The 20,828-nt window shown below is 32.9% G+C and overlaps 1 protein-coding gene across 4 annotated transcripts in view; it reads right to left on the reverse strand.

Annotated features, from left to right (window-relative positions):
• The window catches only part of Ankhd1 (ankyrin repeat and KH domain containing 1), a 126,671-nt gene that overhangs the window by 12,371 nt on the left and 93,472 nt on the right, over window positions 1–20,828 (reverse strand). For all 4 annotated transcript variants that reach the window (XM_046460029.2, XM_046460028.2, XM_046460027.2 and 1 more), the window contains 10 exons: window positions 18,065–18,823; window positions 12,847–12,992; window positions 12,604–12,715; window positions 11,646–11,791; window positions 10,519–10,661; window positions 9,892–10,105; window positions 8,019–8,194; window positions 7,132–7,294; window positions 3,857–3,952; window positions 3,284–3,400 (listed from right to left, as the gene is read on the reverse strand). In XM_046460029.2, the coding sequence (XP_046315985.1) occupies window positions 3,284–3,400; window positions 3,857–3,952; window positions 7,132–7,294; window positions 8,019–8,194; window positions 9,892–10,105; window positions 10,519–10,661; window positions 11,646–11,791; window positions 12,604–12,715; window positions 12,847–12,992; window positions 18,065–18,823 (2,072 nt within the window). The remainder of the gene's footprint in view (window positions 1–3,283; window positions 3,401–3,856; window positions 3,953–7,131; window positions 7,295–8,018; window positions 8,195–9,891; window positions 10,106–10,518; window positions 10,662–11,645; window positions 11,792–12,603; window positions 12,716–12,846; window positions 12,993–18,064; window positions 18,824–20,828) is intronic.

Consider the following 20,828-nt stretch of genomic DNA (forward strand, 5'->3'; position numbering starts at 1 on the left):
AAAAGGGCTGGGCGTGGTAGTACACGCCTGTAATACCAGGGGCTTTTTGTAGGCTGAGGCAGGAGGATAGAGAGATCAAAGCCAGCCTAAGCAACTTAGTAAGGCTCTAAGGAACTCAGTGACACACTGTCTCTAAATAAAACATAAAAAAGGGCTGAAGGATGTGGTAAAGCGCCCCTGGGTTCAATCCCTGGTGCCAAAAGAAAAGAAAAGAAAAAAAAAAATGGGTAAAAGGACAACCCACAAAATGGAAAAAAAAATTATTTTCAAACTATTCTTATATGTAAGGTACACAAATCGAAAATATACGATGACATCTTATAGCCCACTAACGAAAAGAGAATCCAATTAAGAAACAGACTATTAAAACATCAAATTTTCACCATATTTAGGTTTTGCAAACATCTATTTTAAACACATATATCTTATATACTTTTTAATATATATATTACCCCCCCCCGCCCGAAAAGAGCACAGTTAACAAACAGGTTGCCTAAGAACATAATGAAAGTCTGAAATAGAAAATACATTATTACCCCTATTTCTATGGAAATTATGCAAAAAAAAAAAAAAAAAAACTCATAAAAATATGTACATGAAGCCCAGTTCTTCTTGTGGTAATTAAGAAAAGCATTTCCCTTAAAACCATAATTTAGCATTCTGAGGCACAAATTGACTATTCTTTGAAATTTTTATTCATCTCAATCATGGGTGGGCAAAATATTGACTGTGACAAATCCAGTCTGCTGCCTGTTTTTATGTGGTATGAAAGGAAAGATTGGTTTTTACATTTTTAGATAGTTGAAAATCTTAACATTTCATGTGAAAATAATATAAAATTCAAACTTCAGTGCCCACAGTTGAAATTCTATTGGAATACAGCAACACTCATTAAAAAAAATTTTTTTTTAGTTGTTGATGGACCTATATTTTATTTCTTTATATGTGATAATCAAAATCAGTGCCTGACACATGTTAGGCAAGTACTCTAACTGAGCCACACCCCAGCTCCACCACACTCATTTACTTACCAATTGTTTATGGCTGGTTTCATGCTACAGTAGCAAAGTTGAGTTTTTATTACAGAAATCTTATGTACATTCTAAAATATTTACTATTTGGCATTTTATAGAAAAAGTTTACCAACCTCTGGTGTATAAAAAGGGGGGGGGGTTGCAGACAAAATGAAGAGATTGTATTTTCAGCTAAAAGTGATTTCATCACTTTTTTGGCATAAGAGCAATCTGACTACGTAGGGAATTGATCCAGGGATATAGTTACATAAAATGAAAAAGTTACAGATATGAATGGAACCTTAGGAGTCATCTAATTTCAAATTTCACTTTATTTGAAAATGAATATATGGTCTGGGGATGTAGCTCAGTGGTAGAGTAGTTGTCTAGCATATTTAAGAACCTGTGTTGGACTCCAAGCACGCACGCACATGCAAACACACACACACTTTATATATATATATATATAAAATTATATATACATAAATTTAAAAATGAGTATAAATTATTTTCTATCTGTCTTTAAACTATATAAGTTTATCAAGTTTACAAAAATTTATTTAATTTCCTATTGATAAAGATTTTAAGGTTTACACTTTCCCCTCAATAGCAAAATAACAATGAATATCCTTATATATCCATATCTTTGAACATGTATCAATTTCTTTAGCATACTGATTTTGATATGCAGCCATATCAATGTTTACAGCAGTACAATTCACAATAGCTAAACTGTGGAACCAACATAGATGCCCTTCAACAGATGAATGGATAAAGAAACTGGTATATATACACAATGGAATATTACTCAGCATTAAAAGAAAATAAAAATACAAAATTTTCAGGTAAATGAATGGAGTTGGAGAATACCATGCCAAGTAAGGTAAGCCAATTCCAAAAAACCAAAGGCCGAGTGTTTTCTCTGATAAGTGGATGCCGATCCATGATGGTGGTGGTGGTGGGTGGTCATGAAATGAATGGAGGAACTTTGGACTCGGCAAAGGGAAGGGAAGGGAAGGGAGGGGGCATGGGGTAGGAAAGATGGTGGAATGAGAAGAACTTCATTACCCTAGGTACATGTATGATTGTACCTAGGGTAATGAAGTTACCAGAGAAGTGAAAAGTTGTGTTCCATTTGTGTACAATGAATTGAAGTGCATTCTGCTGTCATGTATAACTAATTAGAACAAAAAAAAGAAAAAAAGAAAAGAAAAAACTTAGGCCACTCTTTTATTATGCAATTCTTTACTAATGAAGTTGAACAATCTTCATCTATTTAGTGCACATTTGTATTTCTTTTTCTGTAAATTGCCTATTCATGCAATCATCTTTTTTTCTCTCTCTTTTTTTGTTGTGGTATGGGAATTAAACCCAGGAGTGACCCCATGTGCAAATATGATTATATTACCTATGTAACTCTACATCATGTACAACCAGACTATTGAGAAGTTATACTCCATTTATGTATTCTACTGTCATACATTAATAATAATAATAATAAAAACAACTTAGGAGTGTTCTATACTGAGTTACATCCCCAGCCCTCTTCATATTTTTGTTTGAGACAGGGTCTTGTTAAATTGCCAAGGCTGGCCTGGAACTTATGATCCTCTTCCTTAGCCTTCTGAGTATCTGAGATTACAGGTGTTCATCACCATAGCTTTTTTTTTTTTTTTAAGAACTGCTATAAAAATTTTAGCCTCTTTCAAAATGATACTTTTTCATCAACAAAATATCTTCATGATCAGCTATGTCCTGCATTCCTAGAACAATGCTACACAATTCATGATATTCTTTTATTACAACTTTTGGAATCAATATCAACATCCTTATTTTTCAAACAAGCTGACTAGGCCTCTGAATGGCAATCTTTTTTTTTTTTAATGTTTTTAGCTTGTACCCACATCCTAGGATCCTAGACACTTACTCTTTAATAAGGAATCTAATAAACTTACATCCAAAATCTTATAATGAACAAATGATTTCCAATTGTTTTCTAAATTTCTTCTCAAATTAATGTTAAAGTCACTTAGATAGTAATGTCATTTGGTAAACTGGTAATCTTGCTCAAAATCTAATCCTTCATTTATATGGTCTCAAAATATTTTTTTTTATGAATGATAGCTCAAATTAAATGGATGGTGGTTTGAGAATATATTAACAATTTCCTCGAATCAAATTTTATTAAGATTATTGGTCATACAGGTGACAAATTTATTCTACCTAATTTTAAACAATTTCTAATAAGGAAAATTATTTTTCCCACTCACCTTTTCCAAATCAAGCTCCTTTAAAAGAATACTTGCATTCTTATTTGCTTCTGCAGCCTGCTGGTCTTTAGCCTTCACAATTGTCTCAACACATTGGTGACACTTTTTTAATAGTTCCTACAGAAAATGGAATTATATAAAAACACATAATATATAGAGGCCAAATAAAACATGAGTAGATGAGCACATCAAAATCTAGGGGGTTAAAGCTCAAAACACTGAAAATTTGCTAAGCCAAATTAAGCTACCCTGAGTCCAGTCCTGTATAAAACTTTAATCAAACTAAGGCATCTTTCCTCAAAAATCTGTAGGTTCTTAGAAAACCTTTTCATCAGACTAATGGTTTAGTAATTAGCCATAACTAGAGTCACTTCAATTACGGTCCACAGTAAGAGGAAAATAATATTTTTTTATAAAAATTAGGGTACTGTGTACTTTGCAAGTGGAAAAACTAAAGTATAGAAAGATCTATGCTTTGACATCTCAGGGGAGAAAAACAAACTCTTAATTGTACATCTGGATATATAATTTTAAAAAGAATCAAAATGTGCTTCAATATTATAGTAAACTTACCTTATCTGTAATTGTTGCTATGTATCTCATGCATTCTATATCAGAAGGGAATTGATTGACTTCCTTCACCAAATACTGGACAACTTTTACATGACCCTGTGAAAAGTACAACAAAACACACACTCACAAATCCTTTGAAATTTTGCTTGTATGCATAACAACTTAAAAGACTTCTAGATAAATAAAAATGGTCAGGAATATATGGCTTCTTTTTAATTTAATCAATAACCCATAAAAAATAGAAAAATCTGTTGAAAATAGTACTTCTTAGAATAAATTTATTAACAAAAAATTGACAATGTAAAATAAATCTCAGTATAAAAGGGAAATTAGTCCTAACATAAACAAAACTTTCAGATTTCAAAGTATTATTTTGATTCCACCTGACTAAACAAAGTTGACTACCAAATTTTTTGGAGCCCTATAACGTGAACCTAGAAAAACACTTTATAAGTGCCATTATCAGGGACTAAAAGATGAATAATAAAATCTTTCTTTCTTTTTTTTAATTTGTACTCTGCTAGGGATCTAACCTCGTATTTACTAGGGAAGCACTCTATGGTGGCACTATATCCCTAGGCCTTTTTATTTTATTTTGAGACAGGGTCTCACTAAGTTGCCCATGTTGGCCTTGAACTTATGATTCTCCTGCCACAGGCTTTTGAGTCACTGGGATTATGTGTGTGGCATGGATCTGTAATAAGTTTTAAGCTTATCTATTTTAATAGAACCAAGCTTGTATAGCTTCCCCTCCTAATAAGGTTCTAAAACATCCTCAAGAATAAGTATGATGAAGAAGTGTTTGCCTCTGGGACAGGGACTTGATGAAAACAGAAATGCTGGAAACATCTAGGGTTATAGCATTATTTCATATCTTTATGGAGGTTTGGGTGACACAGGTATCTGCATTTATAAAATGTCACCAAACTATGCACCTTAAGATGCATTTTACTATATTTGCATCTGCTTTAATTAAAAACATAATTTTTTTAAAGAATTAAGTGTAGAAAACATTTTAAGATTTTCTTTTAAAACATATAACTTATATTGCTGTCCTTCAAAAGCTATGATTACCTAGTTTGTGCCAGGCACTGTGCTATACAAGTGGGTATAAAAAGCAGTGAAAAGATAGCCATAACTCTCAGTCCTTATAGTCCTTCCAGTACACAAAACAGGTATTAAATATGTAATTACAAGTTGGGATAAGGGAAAATATTCAACTACAAAAGAGAAACCTTTTTCAAGTTGGGTATTAGGGAAAGAATTTGAAAAGTGATATTAAAATGAGAGTTAAAAGCAGCACAATTCACAAAATAGCTAAATTATGGAGCCAATCTAGATACCCTTCAGTAGATGAATGGATAGGGAAATTTTGATTGATATATATATATATATATATACACACACACAATGGAACATTACTTAGCATTAAAAGAGAATAAAATCATGGCATTTGCAGGTAAATGGATAAAGTTGGAGAATATATAATGCTATGTGAAGCAAGCCAATCCCAAAAAACCAAAGGCTGAATGTTTTCTTTGACATGAGGATGCTGACTCATAATGCAATTTGGAGGGGAGCATAGAAGGAATGGAGGAACTTCAAATAGGGCAAAGGGGAGGGAGGGGAAAGGAGGGGGAAAAGTGGGGAGGAATGAAGGTGGAATGAGTTAGACATCATTATCCTTTGGATCATGAGAGGTATAAGACACGAATGTTGTGAAAATACTTTGTGTGCAGTCAGCATCTTGAAAAATTGTGCTCTATATGTATAATATGAAATGAACTGCATTCTCCTGTCATATGTATAACATCAATTAATTATTCTCCATGGTTTCAACTAAAAATTGGCTTAAAATTAATTTAATTAAATTAGAATAAAAATGGATGAAAGGAAAATTCAAACATGATTCTAAATGTAAAGTAATGAGGCATATTGAACCTAACTGAAAACACAGAGATTTATAGAAGCAGAGATGAATTATGTGAAGTAAAATTCTGATTTATAACAAAGCTTGGTATTTATAAGACTTTCTGTGAACATAAGCCAGGTAGTCTATATCCCAGTCCCAGGAGAGCTGCATAATTATTCACTGTTCACACAAAAGCCAAGTGAGATTCTGAAGATGAAATAACTTCCTCAAGGCCACAGAGCTGAAGTCATATATCAGAATCTTCCCTGTCAGGATTTGAAACAGAATTATATATCAACACATGGCTCATGTGTGTTGTGTATCCACTTACCCACTGAATTTGTTGACAAGTGATGTAAACATCAATGACATACTATATTAATCTTAGATTAATAAATTTTCCTGGGAATTTAATATATGGATATTATGGGGGTTGATAAATTAATTTTTAAATAAATGTTAGGGGAGTAAAATAAAATAAAATGGGAGCTAAATGATGAGTAGGGAGGTAAGCCAGGTAAATAGGAATGAAGAACATCCTAGGAAAAGAAAAACCATTGAGCAAAAAGTCCTTAGGTAGTTAAAAGGTGAGTGCATTCTAGGTCAGTGACAGTGCTACAGTTTATGTAAGCAAAAGGGGAAGGTATTATGAATGATCAATCTGAGGAGGTTAACATGAACCAAATTCTGAGAGCTTTGTAGGCCATATTAAGTAGTTTATAGTTTACCATTAACTGCAATGGGACAGGTATTTATTTATACATACATACATACATATATACATACATACATACCAGGGATTGAACACAGAGGTGTTTTTGTCACTGAGCTACACCCTCAGTCCTTTTTTTAAAAAAAAAAATTTATTTTGAGACAGTATCTTATTAATTTGCTTAGAGCCTTGCTAAATTGCTGAAGCTGGTCTTGAAATTGCAATCCTCCTGCCTCAGCCTCCTGAGTCCCTGGGATTACAGGTGTGTACCATTGCATCCAGCAGGATTTAAAAAATATATCAGAACAGTGAGCCTTAATTTATATGAGAGGTATAAGTTTTTATGAAAGGTCACTCCTTTTTGTTCCTTGTCAGGTAAATATCCACCTGCATACAATAGTTTTCCTTAAGTCTCATATTTTATATACAACATAACAGAAACACTCAAGGAAACAAGTGATTTAACAACAAAGCTGCTTAGAGTGAACTACCCCATAGCTTTTAGGTTTGGCTGCAAAAGAATGGAAAGAGTAGTGATTTTTTTACGGAAATATAATTGATTCACCAACATCAATTAATTATTCTCCATGGTTTCAACTTAAAATTGGCTTAAAATTAATTTAATCTTCCCTCACCCCCACATCAAATTACCTTGCGAAATGCTGACATAAGGGGTGTGATTTTCCGGTTATCTGCTGCATCCACATCAGCACCTGCTTGTACTAACAACTGCACTACATCAAAATGACCACCATTGGATGCCAGCCAAAGTGGTGTATTTCCCTTCTTGTTTCGAACATCAATATGGGCTCCCCTGTAGATAAAAATGTTAATACAGTTTGTTTCTTATAGGAAGAGGCTAACATTTTTTACTTTTCCCTACCATCTTTCATTATTTTGTAAAGAGTAACATGTAAATAAGTGTACATTAAAATGTCAATAAAGTAATAGAATTTTATATACTTTAAAAGTAAAAGGGACCACAGGAAGTTGGGTGTTTTTTTTGTTTTAGTTTGATAAAACCAAGAACGCTTCATGGCAGCTACATCCCCTGCCCCACTTCTTAAAATTTTTTTTGGTACTGGGGATTCAACCCAGGGGTGCTTAACCACTGAGCCACATCCCCAGTCTTTTTTGTAATTTACTTAGAGACACGGTCTTGCTGAATTCCTTAGGGCTTCAGCTAAGTTACTGAGGCTAGCTTTGAACTCACCATCTTCCTGCTTCAGCCTCCTGAGATGCTCGGATTACAGATGTGCATGACTGCACTCAGCCCCTTTCTTTAAAATTTTAAGATGGGATCTCACTAAGTTGCTTAGGCTGACCTTAAACTTGCAATCCTCCTGCTTCAGTCTCCCAAGTCACTGGGATTACAGGCATATGCCACTGTACCCAGATAGGGAAAATAAATACATAAATCTGTGTGTGTGTCACACACACACATGCATATATACACATATGCAAATATATATTTACCCATAGGTTATAAAATGAATAATATATGTGTTCTTAAATTTTTTTAATAGAAAATGACTCACCTGTTAATCAGGAGCTCACAAAATTTGTAGTGACCTTTGTCTGCTGCTATTGTTAAAGCTGTATCTCTTGAAGAAGGCACAGGAGGGGCATTGACATCTGCTCCTTTATCAAGGAGAACTCTTCCAACCTCTGCATATCCCCCAGAAGCAGCTTCCATCAAGGGGGTAAGACCAGTCTGTTTAGATCAATAAATTATGTAATTAAATTTTATAATTTCTTAAAAAGACTAAAGCAATTGACTTTTAAGAAGATTCTGATTTCTTCTCCCAAGAGCTAAGCAATAGTCTGTCTTAAATTCTACTAAATAGCAAGTGATAACTGTTACGTTCAATTTAGACATGCCAGAATTCACTTTATAACCTAATACCCTATGCAAAAAAGAAACAATTTCATAACTTCCACACTATCATAAATCTACTTATTAGATAATAATTACTTTGTGAAATTAAGAGACATTAAAACATAAGTAGATTAAAATCCTAATTAATAATTTTTTTCTAATATGTCTTTTGTACACTAATCTCTTGATATTTTTGTTGAAAGACATTTCCTACTCTCATTCTCAAAACAATATGGATTTCCCTAGAACTTTTAATAGATGAGTGGGCCACAAATGTAACAGAAACAAACAAACAAACAAACAAACAGATGGTAGGAAAGGCTCATTTCTCTATGTATGATTAAAAGTCAGAGGGAAACTGGGTACGGTTGCACACCCCTGTAATCCCAACTCCTTTTGAAGTGAAGGCTTCAAAAGAAGGATCACAGTTCACAGCTGGCATAGATAATTTAGCAAGACTCTATCTTAAAATAAAATCAAAAAGGCAAACTAAAATGGCAGAATGGGGCTGGGGTCGTGGCTCAGCGGTAGAGCATTCGCTTACTATGCAGACATCCCTGGGTTTGATCCTCAGCAACACATAAAACTGAATAAATAAATAAGCAAGCAAGCAAGCAAATAAATAAATAAATAAATAAAATGTAGCAGAATGCACCTAGTACCAAAATAAGAAAGAAAGAAAGAAAGCTAATGGAGTTAAGGGAGAAAATATGAAATTTCCATTCAAACCTTTCCAACTGGAAATGACTACCAGATTGGCTGTCATCTAACTATAAAGAATTCCAGAATTCCACCTGCTGGGTGTGGTGGTGCACATCTGAAATCCCAGTGGCCCAGGAAGGTAATACAGGAGGATCTCGAGTTCAAAGCCAGCCTCAGCAAAGGTGAGGCATTATGCAACTCAGTGAAACCCTGTCTCTAAATGAAATGCAAAATGGGACTAGGGTTATGGTTTAGTAGTTAAGTGCCCCTGAGTTCAATCCCTGGTACAAAAAAAAAAAATCACTTGAGCCACATTTTTCTAGGGTTCTAAGTTATCTAATAGTTCAAATAAAAGGATTTCTAATTACTGAAATGCTAACTCCTATTTTCTAAATGTCAAACAGTCAGAAAACTGTCAGAATCTTTTATGGTCAAAGTAGATTATATAATTTTATTTTGTCCTAATTTTATAATTTATGAAATAATTTTGCTTGGGTTTTATCAATGTAAGCATACCTCATTAAAAGAATTCTTTAAAAATCTAGGTTAAAGGACTTATATAAAATAATCTTATTAAATTCAAAAGTTGCAAACTTCAATAGGGATAACAGAGCACACAAGTATCAAGTTGGGAAAAAAATTGATTCTATTTTCCTTACAGTCCATAATAAACAGTTATCAACAATGAAAAGTATGTCACTGACCTTTATATGACATAATTCCCAAAACCTGCATTGAGACATCAGTTTTAACTTAATAACTGAAAATACTATAGTCAATCTGAATATAGAAATATATTTGAAATAGTTTGCAAATGATAAAATATTTACCTTTGCCCTATGTTCAACATTGGCTTTTCGGTCCAGAAGCAAACTCACTACTTCTGCTCGGCCCTGGAAACAGGCCAGGGTGAGAGCTGTGTTCCGGTTGGTCTCTATTTGAGCGTTAATGTCTGACCCCATATCAAGCAGCAGTTTCACTGCAGGAACATGTCCATTCATTGCAGCCAACATCAGGGGAGAAATACCTAGTTTACTCCCAGTCCTAAGAGGAAAATGTGCTCAGAAAATTAAAATATGTAGCCTGCATTTTTAAAAAGCAATAAAGATGAAAATGGTTCAGTAAAAAGACAAGTTTTGAACAACGATGAATAGTTTTAATTATTTAGACCAATAATATGGAATAGGAAAATCCCATAATTTAAAACACAATTCCTACTTAGGGATTACAAATTTTCCACAACACATAGTACAGTATTTTTTGGAATGAGACCTCTTTTAAAAGAAGCCATATTACTGAAATAAGATGGAATTACTTAAAAGCACATTGTAGAAATAATATTTGCCTTTGATTCTTTAGTACTATCTTAATTTAAAATGGTATCTGTCCCGATATTAAGGGAAAGACACTTAACTCCAAAATAATCATGATTGATAAAATGAATGAACAGGTGATACCTTGAATTAATTTCTGCCCCAGCATTAAGAAGAATCTTAATGATATTAACATATCCTCCAGATGCAGCTAGACTCAATGGTGTATAATCAGACACATTCCTATGCTCTTTATTGGCACCACGAGCCAGCAGCAAGTCTACCACCTGCAAAGTAAAATATGAATAGAGAAATTCATTTTACACTAAGAGCTAAACTTATAATGAAGTAAGCACAAAGAAATAAGACCTACTACATCCTTGTCTAAATATCTGAATTACATTCCATTATGTCCTAAATAGAGAAATGGATTCAATTTCATATCAAGAAATTCAGACCTTTGAAATCCCAATTATACCGAAATAATAAGATGTCACCCTTTCCATTTGTAAGATGTTGAGCGAGCAATGAATGTGCATTTCGTGTATTTAGATTTGTGATTCATTCAACCATAACAAATGTAAAAACAAAGAAATTTTATTAGCCTCAAGGGCAAAAAACAGTTTTAGGGTTTAGATCTAGAATGTCCCTGAAGATCACGTGTTGAAGGCTTGTCCCTACTGAAGCAGCGTACAGAGGTGAGGCATTGGGAAATGACTGAATCAAGATGGTTCTGATCTCATGAGTGTATTAATCCATTGATAGCTGACTGAACTACTAGGCAGTAATAGAAATTATAGGGAGGTGGGGCATGGTTGGAGTAAATAGGTCACTGGGGGCAGGCCTCTGGTGACTATACTTTGTCTGTGGCCCCTTTCCCTCTCCCTTTCTCTCTCTCTGCTTCCTGGTTGCCATAAGCCAAGAAGCTTTCCTTTGTTACATCCTTGTACCATGATGATTCTGCCTTGGAAATAGGCGACTACAGACTGAAACCTCTGAAATTATGAACCAAAATAAACTTTTCCCTCTTTTAAGTTGTTCTCATCAAGTATTTTGGTCATAACCAGGAAAAGCTGACTAATACAAGCAGATTCCTTAAAAGGGAATTAACTATATGCCCATTTAGCTTAACCAAAGTATCCTACTCCTTGGAAATTATATGGAACGTGTCAAAACACACGCATGTTTTATTCATGTAGCTAAAATACTAATCATATACCTTGAAAAATATAAGCAAAATGTTTACAAGATGAAAATTAATGTTGACATACCTCCTGACGTCCACCAGAACATGCCAAGGAAAGTGGAGTGTCCTTAGTTCTTTCAGATTGTGCTTCTATATCCCCACCTTTATCCAAGAGGATTTCAACAACTCCAACATGCCCTGCTGTAGCTGCTAGGATCAGTGGTGTGAAACCTAAATTAGAAAATACAAAGCTAGCAAATTAGTGGGTTTTTGTTTTATTTTTGTGGTGCTGAGTTTGAACCCAGGGCCTTGTACATGCAAGGCAAGCACTCTACCAACTAAGCTATATCCTCAGCCCAAATTAGTGGGTTTTTATTTATTTTAAATCCACTGTCATCAATTCTCTATTATTTTAATTTTTTAAAAAAGTGTTAGGGCAGATACTAGTAACCATTTAGAATAAAATGCTCTAAATCCAAATATTTACATGACAAAAACCCACCTGCCAAAAATGCTAAGTCAACTAAAAACTTAAGTTTGTATTCACAATGAACTTTGATCCTTCTGTACAAAACACTTTGGGGAAATATTAAGGAGAAAGGCAAGCACAACCTTTTCCCCCCTGCAGTATCACTAAGCTACAACCCCAACCCTATTTTTTATGTTGAGACAGAGTAGTCTCAAACTTGTGATACTCCAGACTCAGTCCACTGAGTAGCTTTTATTACAGTTGTGTGCCATTGCTCCAAGTCTTTTTCTCCTCAGTGTTGCTGGGGACAGAATCTAGGGCCTTGAACATGCTAGGTAATAACTCTACTGGTGAGCCACACTACTAAACCTGTAACCACAACTTGCCTACCTTTGCTGATAATTAACTTTTGATTTTTTAAAAGAATTACATGGCTCTGCAGATTAATGAATGCGGATATTGTTTACTCGTCTCATCACAGAGAGATTGTAGGAACTACTTATTGACAGTAAAAAAAGCTACAACCATTTTCTGATATAACCATAATCAGATATTATGGGCTGATATTTCCTACCTTTTTTGTCTCTGTGCTCAATTTTAGCATCTCGTGCAATAAGTACAGATACAAGTTCTTCATGACCACCAGCACAAGCTAGTGTTAATGCTGTGTCATGATTGCTCTCGGTCTAGAAGTAAAAATGAGATTATCAAGTGAAGAGAATATAATATTTCTTTTAACTATTAATATACAATGATAATTTTCCTTTCTAAAGAATATTAGAATGGGCAAAAAGTTTAAATTAATTGATTTACTTACATGTGCATCAATGTCAACTGAAGGATACACAGGGGGCATAGACTGTGAAACCATATTGCTTGGAGTCTGCGAACAGGGTTCAGGTGTAAGACATTCTGTGGTCTGAGAGGAACCATTCGAACCAGTTGGTACTCTGCTACTCACAGCTGAAAAACAATATTCATATTGCTAAATTCCATTTCAGAGAGTAAAGTAATATGTACATAGAAAACCACCAAAAAAAAGAAAAAAACTACAGAAATTTCCATAGCAAAGCTATAATGTAGTAGTTAAATCATAAGCTTTGGACCACTGACTTTCTAAAGTAACTGACCTCAATTTTCCTTATACATACAATAGAGAAAATAATAGTACCTGTGTCTTGAAATGTTGTCGGAAAAATCATTTGAGATAATACAGGTAAAATACTTAACACAGTATCTAAATATTTAGTGCAGAGCCAATAAATAGTAGTTTTTTTACATTGTCATTAGGGAGAATATAGTTTCAAAAAATATTCTTTTAAAAAACGAATTTTATATCTTAGTTTTTAAAGGGTAATCAGAAAAAAATGCCCTCTGGACAATGCAAAAAAAAAAAAATGTGCGGGGCAGTGCGTAGAGGAAAAAGAGGAGGGGAATGAATTAGAATATTTTCCACATAAATTGTAGGGAATATATGTTTAAAATTCAATATTTACTTTGAAAATTTTCTAAAATAAATCAATGTTTTAAAGTGAAATTATTTGTATTTAAAACATTTTAACAGTGCTTGGCATATGTGAGTGCTCAATAAATGTACTTATTATATATTTTACAAGACTTTAGTATTATTATTATTGACTTATAAAAAAAATAATAGCATTATTTACTCAAGAAAGAAAAAACTCCCAGAAAAAAACAATCATTAATAACAGAAAAAAGGGTGGGGCTGTAGCTCAGTGGCAGAGTTCTTGCCTAGCATGTGTGAGGCACTGGGTTCCGTTTCTTAGCATCATATAAAAATAAACAAATAAAATAAAGGCATTCTGTCCATACACAACTACAAAAAAAAATTTTTTTTTTAAATAAAAGCTTTGGTAATCACAATAACTTTCTAATTGCCCTCAGATTGAAAGTCAGTCAAAACCATGTAAGACTTAAAGAAAAATACAAGCATTTCAAGTGCTGGAAAATGTTCCCTCTCTAAAATTTTTATATGACTGGATCCCAATCAAGGAGCTGTTCACAAGTCTGAAATGGTCAGTTATTTACTAGTTTAAATAACTTATCAAAATTTAAGATGTCTAGTTTTTTCTATATGAGCTATCACCCTTCCTCCCCATCAATATATAACACCATCTCAGCAATATAAATTTCAACTTCTGTCAGCACATAAACAACATGATTCAACTATCTAGTTACAAATAAGAATGACTATTATGTGTGTGTTTCACCTATAAGAATATACACAATGGAGACAAAGCTTTAAAAATTTGTCATTCAATGAATTAAAAGTAGACAATATTCTGTTTACCTATTCAAAATGGCTGTTTGGAAAACAGCTCAAAAAAAAAAAAAGAAACAAAAATGCAATAGAGTGATATACTGATATCTAGTATTTTACTAATAGAATAGACTTTAACAGTGGTTAGTCTTATAATTATTTACATATATCTTAATAAAGAACTACTTTTCTATCATATTTATTCATGTTCTCTTTTTATTAATGAAAAGTAGATATTTTTAAAATTTTAATAGTTGATTACAGTGCTATACTGGAATGGGTTGCTATGAAAGTCTTCTTTACAGAGTTAACTTTAAAAAAATATTTTTGTATATTTAACAGCTCTATTACCAAAAATCTGTTGTTACATCAGTTATTTTACATTTTCGTACTACATTAACCTAGAAGCATTTTTCTCTTTATAATAATGACAATCAGAAACATTCATAGAAAGTGATTTTAATGAGATTGATTACAATTGAAAAGTCATAAAAATAAAATAAGAAAATAGCAAGAGATGTAAAAGGTACATGTGGAATAAACGTTGTATTATGAGAGCATTATACCAGGACTATGACATTTCATTAATTCCCAAATGTTTTCTACCTCTAAACAAAATGCCTCTGAAAATTACTAAGAAAGACCATTAAACAAAGTTCAACATATAATTTAAATTAAACTTAAAACTATTCTAAGATGGGATAATAGAAGAACTGAGTGCTCTATTCTAACTTGTGAAATTGAAGAAAAATAGTTTTGTAAGTGGTATGAAAGATAATAAATCATACTATGGAAAAAACTCACAGATACTAGGTATACATAAAATATATTGTGAGGTTTTAGGAAATTTATTGCTATGATCAGTTGTATGTAATAATAGCTTCCTTAAATAGTTCTATTTAAATAAAAAAACCTAAAAATATAACTTTGATGAGAGGAAATTATTAAAGCCATTTTGAGTCCTCTCAAAATAAGAGCATTTCCTAATTACCTTTTTATTCTTAAATCTACATTATCACTGAGTTACTTAAAGCAAGATTCTTTAAAATTGAAATATTTTAAGAGCACATAATAAAGTGCCAACAACAAGGAACTAAAGTCACAAAACTATATTAAAACTTACATGTATATCAAATCTTAATTAAAAAATAAGAGAAATGATGTTATCTAATGAAATTTAGAAGCCTAAGAAATAGTAATATGCTTAAGATAAATTTAGAACTTTAAGTTGAATCAGATACATGCGTATTAGATATAAGGTTCTTTAACCTAGCTGAACCAAGTTTGAATCTTGGCATTTACTAGCAACTTTATTTTCCTAAGCTTCAGTTTTTCAACAGAAAAACAAAGATAGAAAAAATGATCTATTTTGTAGGGTAATTATAAATAGCCAACGATAAAATGTAATATAAAGCATTTAGAACAAAGTATGGTATATAAATGCTCAATAAATGTAAATAAACTGATATTGCTTTATTTTTAAACAATCTTCTTTAAATAGGAATTAAATTTTTACTGCTTCTACAGCTGCTCAATGGCCAAAGCTATTTTGAATTTCTTTAAATTTCTTTAAATTTCTAGATGTGTCAACTTTTGAGAATCACTTGCTATATGATAACTGCCCAAATCCCAACATTCACTTTCAGAAGAAAAGGACTTGAGAAACCATGTTCTTAATTAAGAGTTTATATATACTTTGTCTAGGACTACATCAGCTACAAAACATATAAAATTACCAACTAAAAGCTATATTAGCTAATTAAGTAACAACATTAATGTTATATATAAAACCAACTTTTATCATGAGAAGTATCTTGAGTAGAATAGCAATAAAGAAAAAAACATTCCTATGTTTAGAGAGTGCAATTTGAGGCTGGGGATGTTGCTCAGTTATAAAGCATCTGCTCAGCATGTGAGGCCCTGGGTATAATTCTCAGCACCAGATAAATAAATGAGTGAAATTTACTGCTATTATATACAGATATTTTTCTAAAGTAAAACTTTATATGTTATAATTTTCTCCTTATCAAGGATGAGTATAAATTTAATTTAGGTAAAATTAATTAAATCTGTGACCTCTTCTGTCCTACCAAAATACCAATGTATTAACCTTGTCTGATTTCTTTTACCTTCAATTAAAAGAAACTTATACTTGGAAAAAATAATGTTTTAAAATTTTAAGAGAGTCAGGTGAACATCTTGAACAAAGAAAATATAATTATTGCTACATATTCCAAAACTGATAAACCTTCATAAAAATGGAATTTTTATATGAAGATAATTTTGAACTGATTTAAAAGTAAAATTATTGGAATTAAATTTTATTAGCTCATATCAACATGATAATTAAACAATGTTTTCTAAGGTAGTTTTTTCAAGTTTTGTGTGAATTGTAAAGGACCATATCCATTTAACAAATACTTCAGTGAAATAAACACTTTTCCTACAAGAACCATTTATAAATATTACCATAAAGTTAACTCCTACAAGATCCCTTTAGAGTTCTTTCTACATTCTTTATTTAAAAAAAAAAGTTTTAACTGTATTGAAATATGGGTTTCAAAACTAGAATTGAGTACTTAATTAGGAACATTATAATGCTAGTTACAGAAGTTTCAAAGGCAACATCACAATATTATAACCAATGGAAGTTATATACATGCCCAATAAAGATTTTGATTTAAGTAATCTTATTCCACAGTTTTAAAGATTCAGTAAAGATTAGGAAGACTAAAGGCTCACAAGAAAAGAAAGGAAACTGGGATAGCATAATTGGGATTGGGGGTGGGGAGGAGAATATGACAAGAGGAAACAGACAACAGTAAGGAAAAAAATGTTGCAATCAAGAGACAGAGGACTGGCCTGCCTTTGAATATCACTCCAGCTACATCTTAGTTCTTGGTCTTCATCCACTGTCAACAGCCATTCTGGCTGCATTTCTGAACTGGGCTTTCATGGAGGTGATACATTCACCAGCCATCTTTAGGAAGGTAAATGATTAATTGCACTGTTTTCCCACTGCTGCAAGGACAATGAAAGGGAAAGTAAACTTGTGCACCTCATTTCATATCTAGATGTAATTTTCCACACAACAATAAACAAAAACATATACTTTAAGATTATTAGGACTTTCTTGTATGTGTATGTCTATGTATTTGGTGTGTCTGTTGCTTTCATCAAGAGTTAATGAAAAATTCCAATCACAAACCATTGAGTGGTGATAGTTTAATTGTACTTTTATTTCCTCACCACAAATATTATAACATGGAATGGTTAGTTTTCTCCAAACATTCCATTTAACTGAAACAATTGATGTAAAAAATTATAAATTTTAAAAAGCAGCGTGATTCTAAGTATGATTTCCAAACAAGAAATTCACCAGCAAGAAAATTTAATGTTTAATCTTGTGTTAATACCTCTGAAGTCTACAAAGAAATTCTAGTGTGAGAGCTTCTACCCAAGGCACAATATAAGGTAGCTTGGATAACAAATATCTAAAATAAAGGATTTATGGCAACTTTATTTCTTTGCCTTTGAAAGGTGACAAAAAAGAGGAGGGGCAAGCATACTTTATGTGTTAGTGCTGTTGAGCTTAGTTAATTAAATTCATTTCCAAAATACCTCAAGAAATGAGTAATTTTACAAGGTAGCTAAAAAATGGAAAAGTACAAAATCTGTGTTTTTGTAGGGGCGTGCAAAGAAGCTGAGCACACAGATTAAAGAGAAATTATTACAGATATATATCTTAACCCACCTGCTATCAGGTCATCAAGAGTGTCGGTAAGCGTCTGGGCTGGAGTTGCAACCATTAATCCATCTGGTTCTTGAACTAATAGCCCCTGATCATGTCCAGTAATAGCAATCTGAGGCTGTCCTACAATTTGCTGATTACCTGATACTTTCTGAAGTTCAAGAGAATTTGTCCCATTAGAACCTAAGTCACTGGAAAAGTTACACTCTGAAGATGATAAAGGCTGGACTGGGACAAAATCAATTTGTTCTGCCGGTGGTGGAGACTGTTGCTCATCATCAACATCATTATCTTTAAATAAGATTGTGTCAACCTGAGTTAATTCTGAAAAGTGATCCTCTGGGAGACTACCATCTCCTTCCCCTTCTGGGAAGACTCCTCTATGAGAGCACTGCTGGTGTAGAGACACTGTGTCTTTCTGACCTTTGGTTTCCAAGTATTCTTTGGTAAATTGCTGTTGTGTTTTCATCTGCAACTGCCTTTCCACTTTCTGCAGTTCTTTCAGTATTTTCTTCTTCTTCTGGACTTGCTCTTCTCTGTTCTTTTTAAGTTCTTCTATCTTATCTTTGTTCAGAGGTTCACCTTGAATTAACTCCAATGATTTAAGCTGTGCTTTTTCAATAGCACTAATTCTTTGTCCCAGTTCATTCAGCTTGCCTTCAGTCTCCTCTACTATGCACTCCAAAGGCTGGTATGGGTGAAAAGGTGGCAGTAGGTCCTGATCTGCTACCTGCAGGGAACTGGACTTCTGCTTGGATGTACCTAAGCACATGAAAAATGTTTGAAAAAGTGCCATGCTAAAAAAAGAAAAAAGAAAGAAAAAAAAAAAAAGAAAAGAAAAAAAACTCAGAACCCTCCCTCCCCCACATATGTGGTCCTCCCTCCCGAAACCATTGTAACTAATGCTACACAGGATAAATGTTCAAAGAGTCACACCAGTGTTAGGTGTGAAAGCCTATACTATTTCATCTGTTTCACGTAGCATAAACTGGGATGTTGACAAGTCAAAAAATGTGAATTTTTAAAAATCTACTCCTTAGGATTAGGAGTATTTAGGAAATTAAGACTGGGGCAAGAAGGAAAAGAAAACAAAGAGGAAAGAATCTGAAAATTTACTGACCAGATTGGACTTTTAAAAGAATACCAAATAAAGCAGAATCTAAATAGTATTGAGGATAACAATGTTAATGATAGCTTAAATGCCCACGTACAAAAATTATTATTTTTAGCAATAACTGTACAAGTAAAGAAAGGTGTCACAAGAAACCAAACCTTATGGATCAAAGCAGGGAAATGTGTTTTTCAAGTTGTCAAAATATTTCTCTTATTAAAATATAATGTGAAATCAATTTTCAAGACATCTTTGTAAAATTCTCCATTAAATGTCTTTAACACTCCATACCTGAATACTATATTAAACTTATATCGTACAATATCCTGCATTTAATTAAACTCTTCAAGTAAAGTTCATTTACGAGAGAAACAGTGAATGTTCTTAGGAGAAAATCAGACTTCCCAAATAGGATTACTCATTCTATCTTTCCATTTAAAACAATGGAAATAAATATATGCTATTTTAAGGTATTAAATTATACTTATTACTCTCATATATCAAGTCAGCAGAAAAATAACCATCATTATTAACAGTCTTACATCTACATGAACTGGAGGAAATATACTTTTTAATGTATTACTCTGAGACAAATTCAGGGATTAATCATGCTTAGGAGGAAGTAGGACTATTCAACAACAAAAAGGAACAAATTACTAATGCATTCTACAACATGGATGAACCTCAAAAACGGTACACTAAGTCAAAGAGGCCAGGCACAAAAAAAACCCTTCACATTGTACAATTCCATTTGTATCAAATATATAAAGAAAAGGCAAATACATAGAGACATAAAGAAGAGTAGCTGCCTGGGGTTACAGCAATGAGAATGAGGCTCAACCACCAACAGGTACGAGAGCTTTTGGGGTGACAGAACTATTTTAAAATTAGATGGTGATGATGATCACACAACTTAGTAAATTTACTAAAAAAATTCATAGCACTATACATTTTAAATGAGTGAATTATGAAATGTAAATTAAACAACAAGAAAGCTGTTTATAAAAAAGAATTGGGTGCTGGGCACAATGGTGCATGACTATAATCCTAGTGGCTCAAGAGGCTGAATCAGGATGGCAAATTGAAGGCTGGCTTTGGCAAATGAATGAGACCCTGACTCAAAATAAGAAATAAAAAGGACTGGATATGTAACTCACAGGCAGAACACCCTTAGGTTCGATCACCAGTGCCACAAGAGGGGAAAAAAAAACCACAAAAAAAACCTGGGTTTAAAAAAAAAACATGCTGGGCATGGTGGACTGCACCTGTAATCCCAGCAGTTTGGGATGTGCCTCTGAGGCAGGAGGATGTGGAATTCAAAGCCAGCCTCAGCAATTTAGCAAGGCCCTAAGCAATTTGGTGAGACCCTGTCTCTTAAAACAAAAACAAACAAAAAAAGAACCTTGTCTATTCTTTTAGAGTGCAGTTAATGTATATGAATACCTTAAGTAATTTAAGAATTAAATCAAAGATTCATCTGCTAATGCCAGAATTGGCTCAAACATGCAACATTTATTATTATTGACCGATACAACTTAAGTTTTCCCTATCATATACTGTATCTACAAAAGTAAGAAAAGCACAGTTCCCATATTATTATAAGCAATTTCAAAGGTCTATTTATCCTTAAAAATAAACTTCAGCAAGGAATATTGT

This window comes from Marmota monax, unplaced genomic scaffold (assembly GCF_021218885.2).
Source record: "Marmota monax isolate L192 unplaced genomic scaffold, Marmota_monax_Labrador192_F-V1.1 WCK01_AAM20220418_F8-fsc00006, whole genome shotgun sequence".
In the NCBI taxonomy this organism is placed as follows: Eukaryota; Metazoa; Chordata; class Mammalia; order Rodentia; family Sciuridae; genus Marmota; species Marmota monax.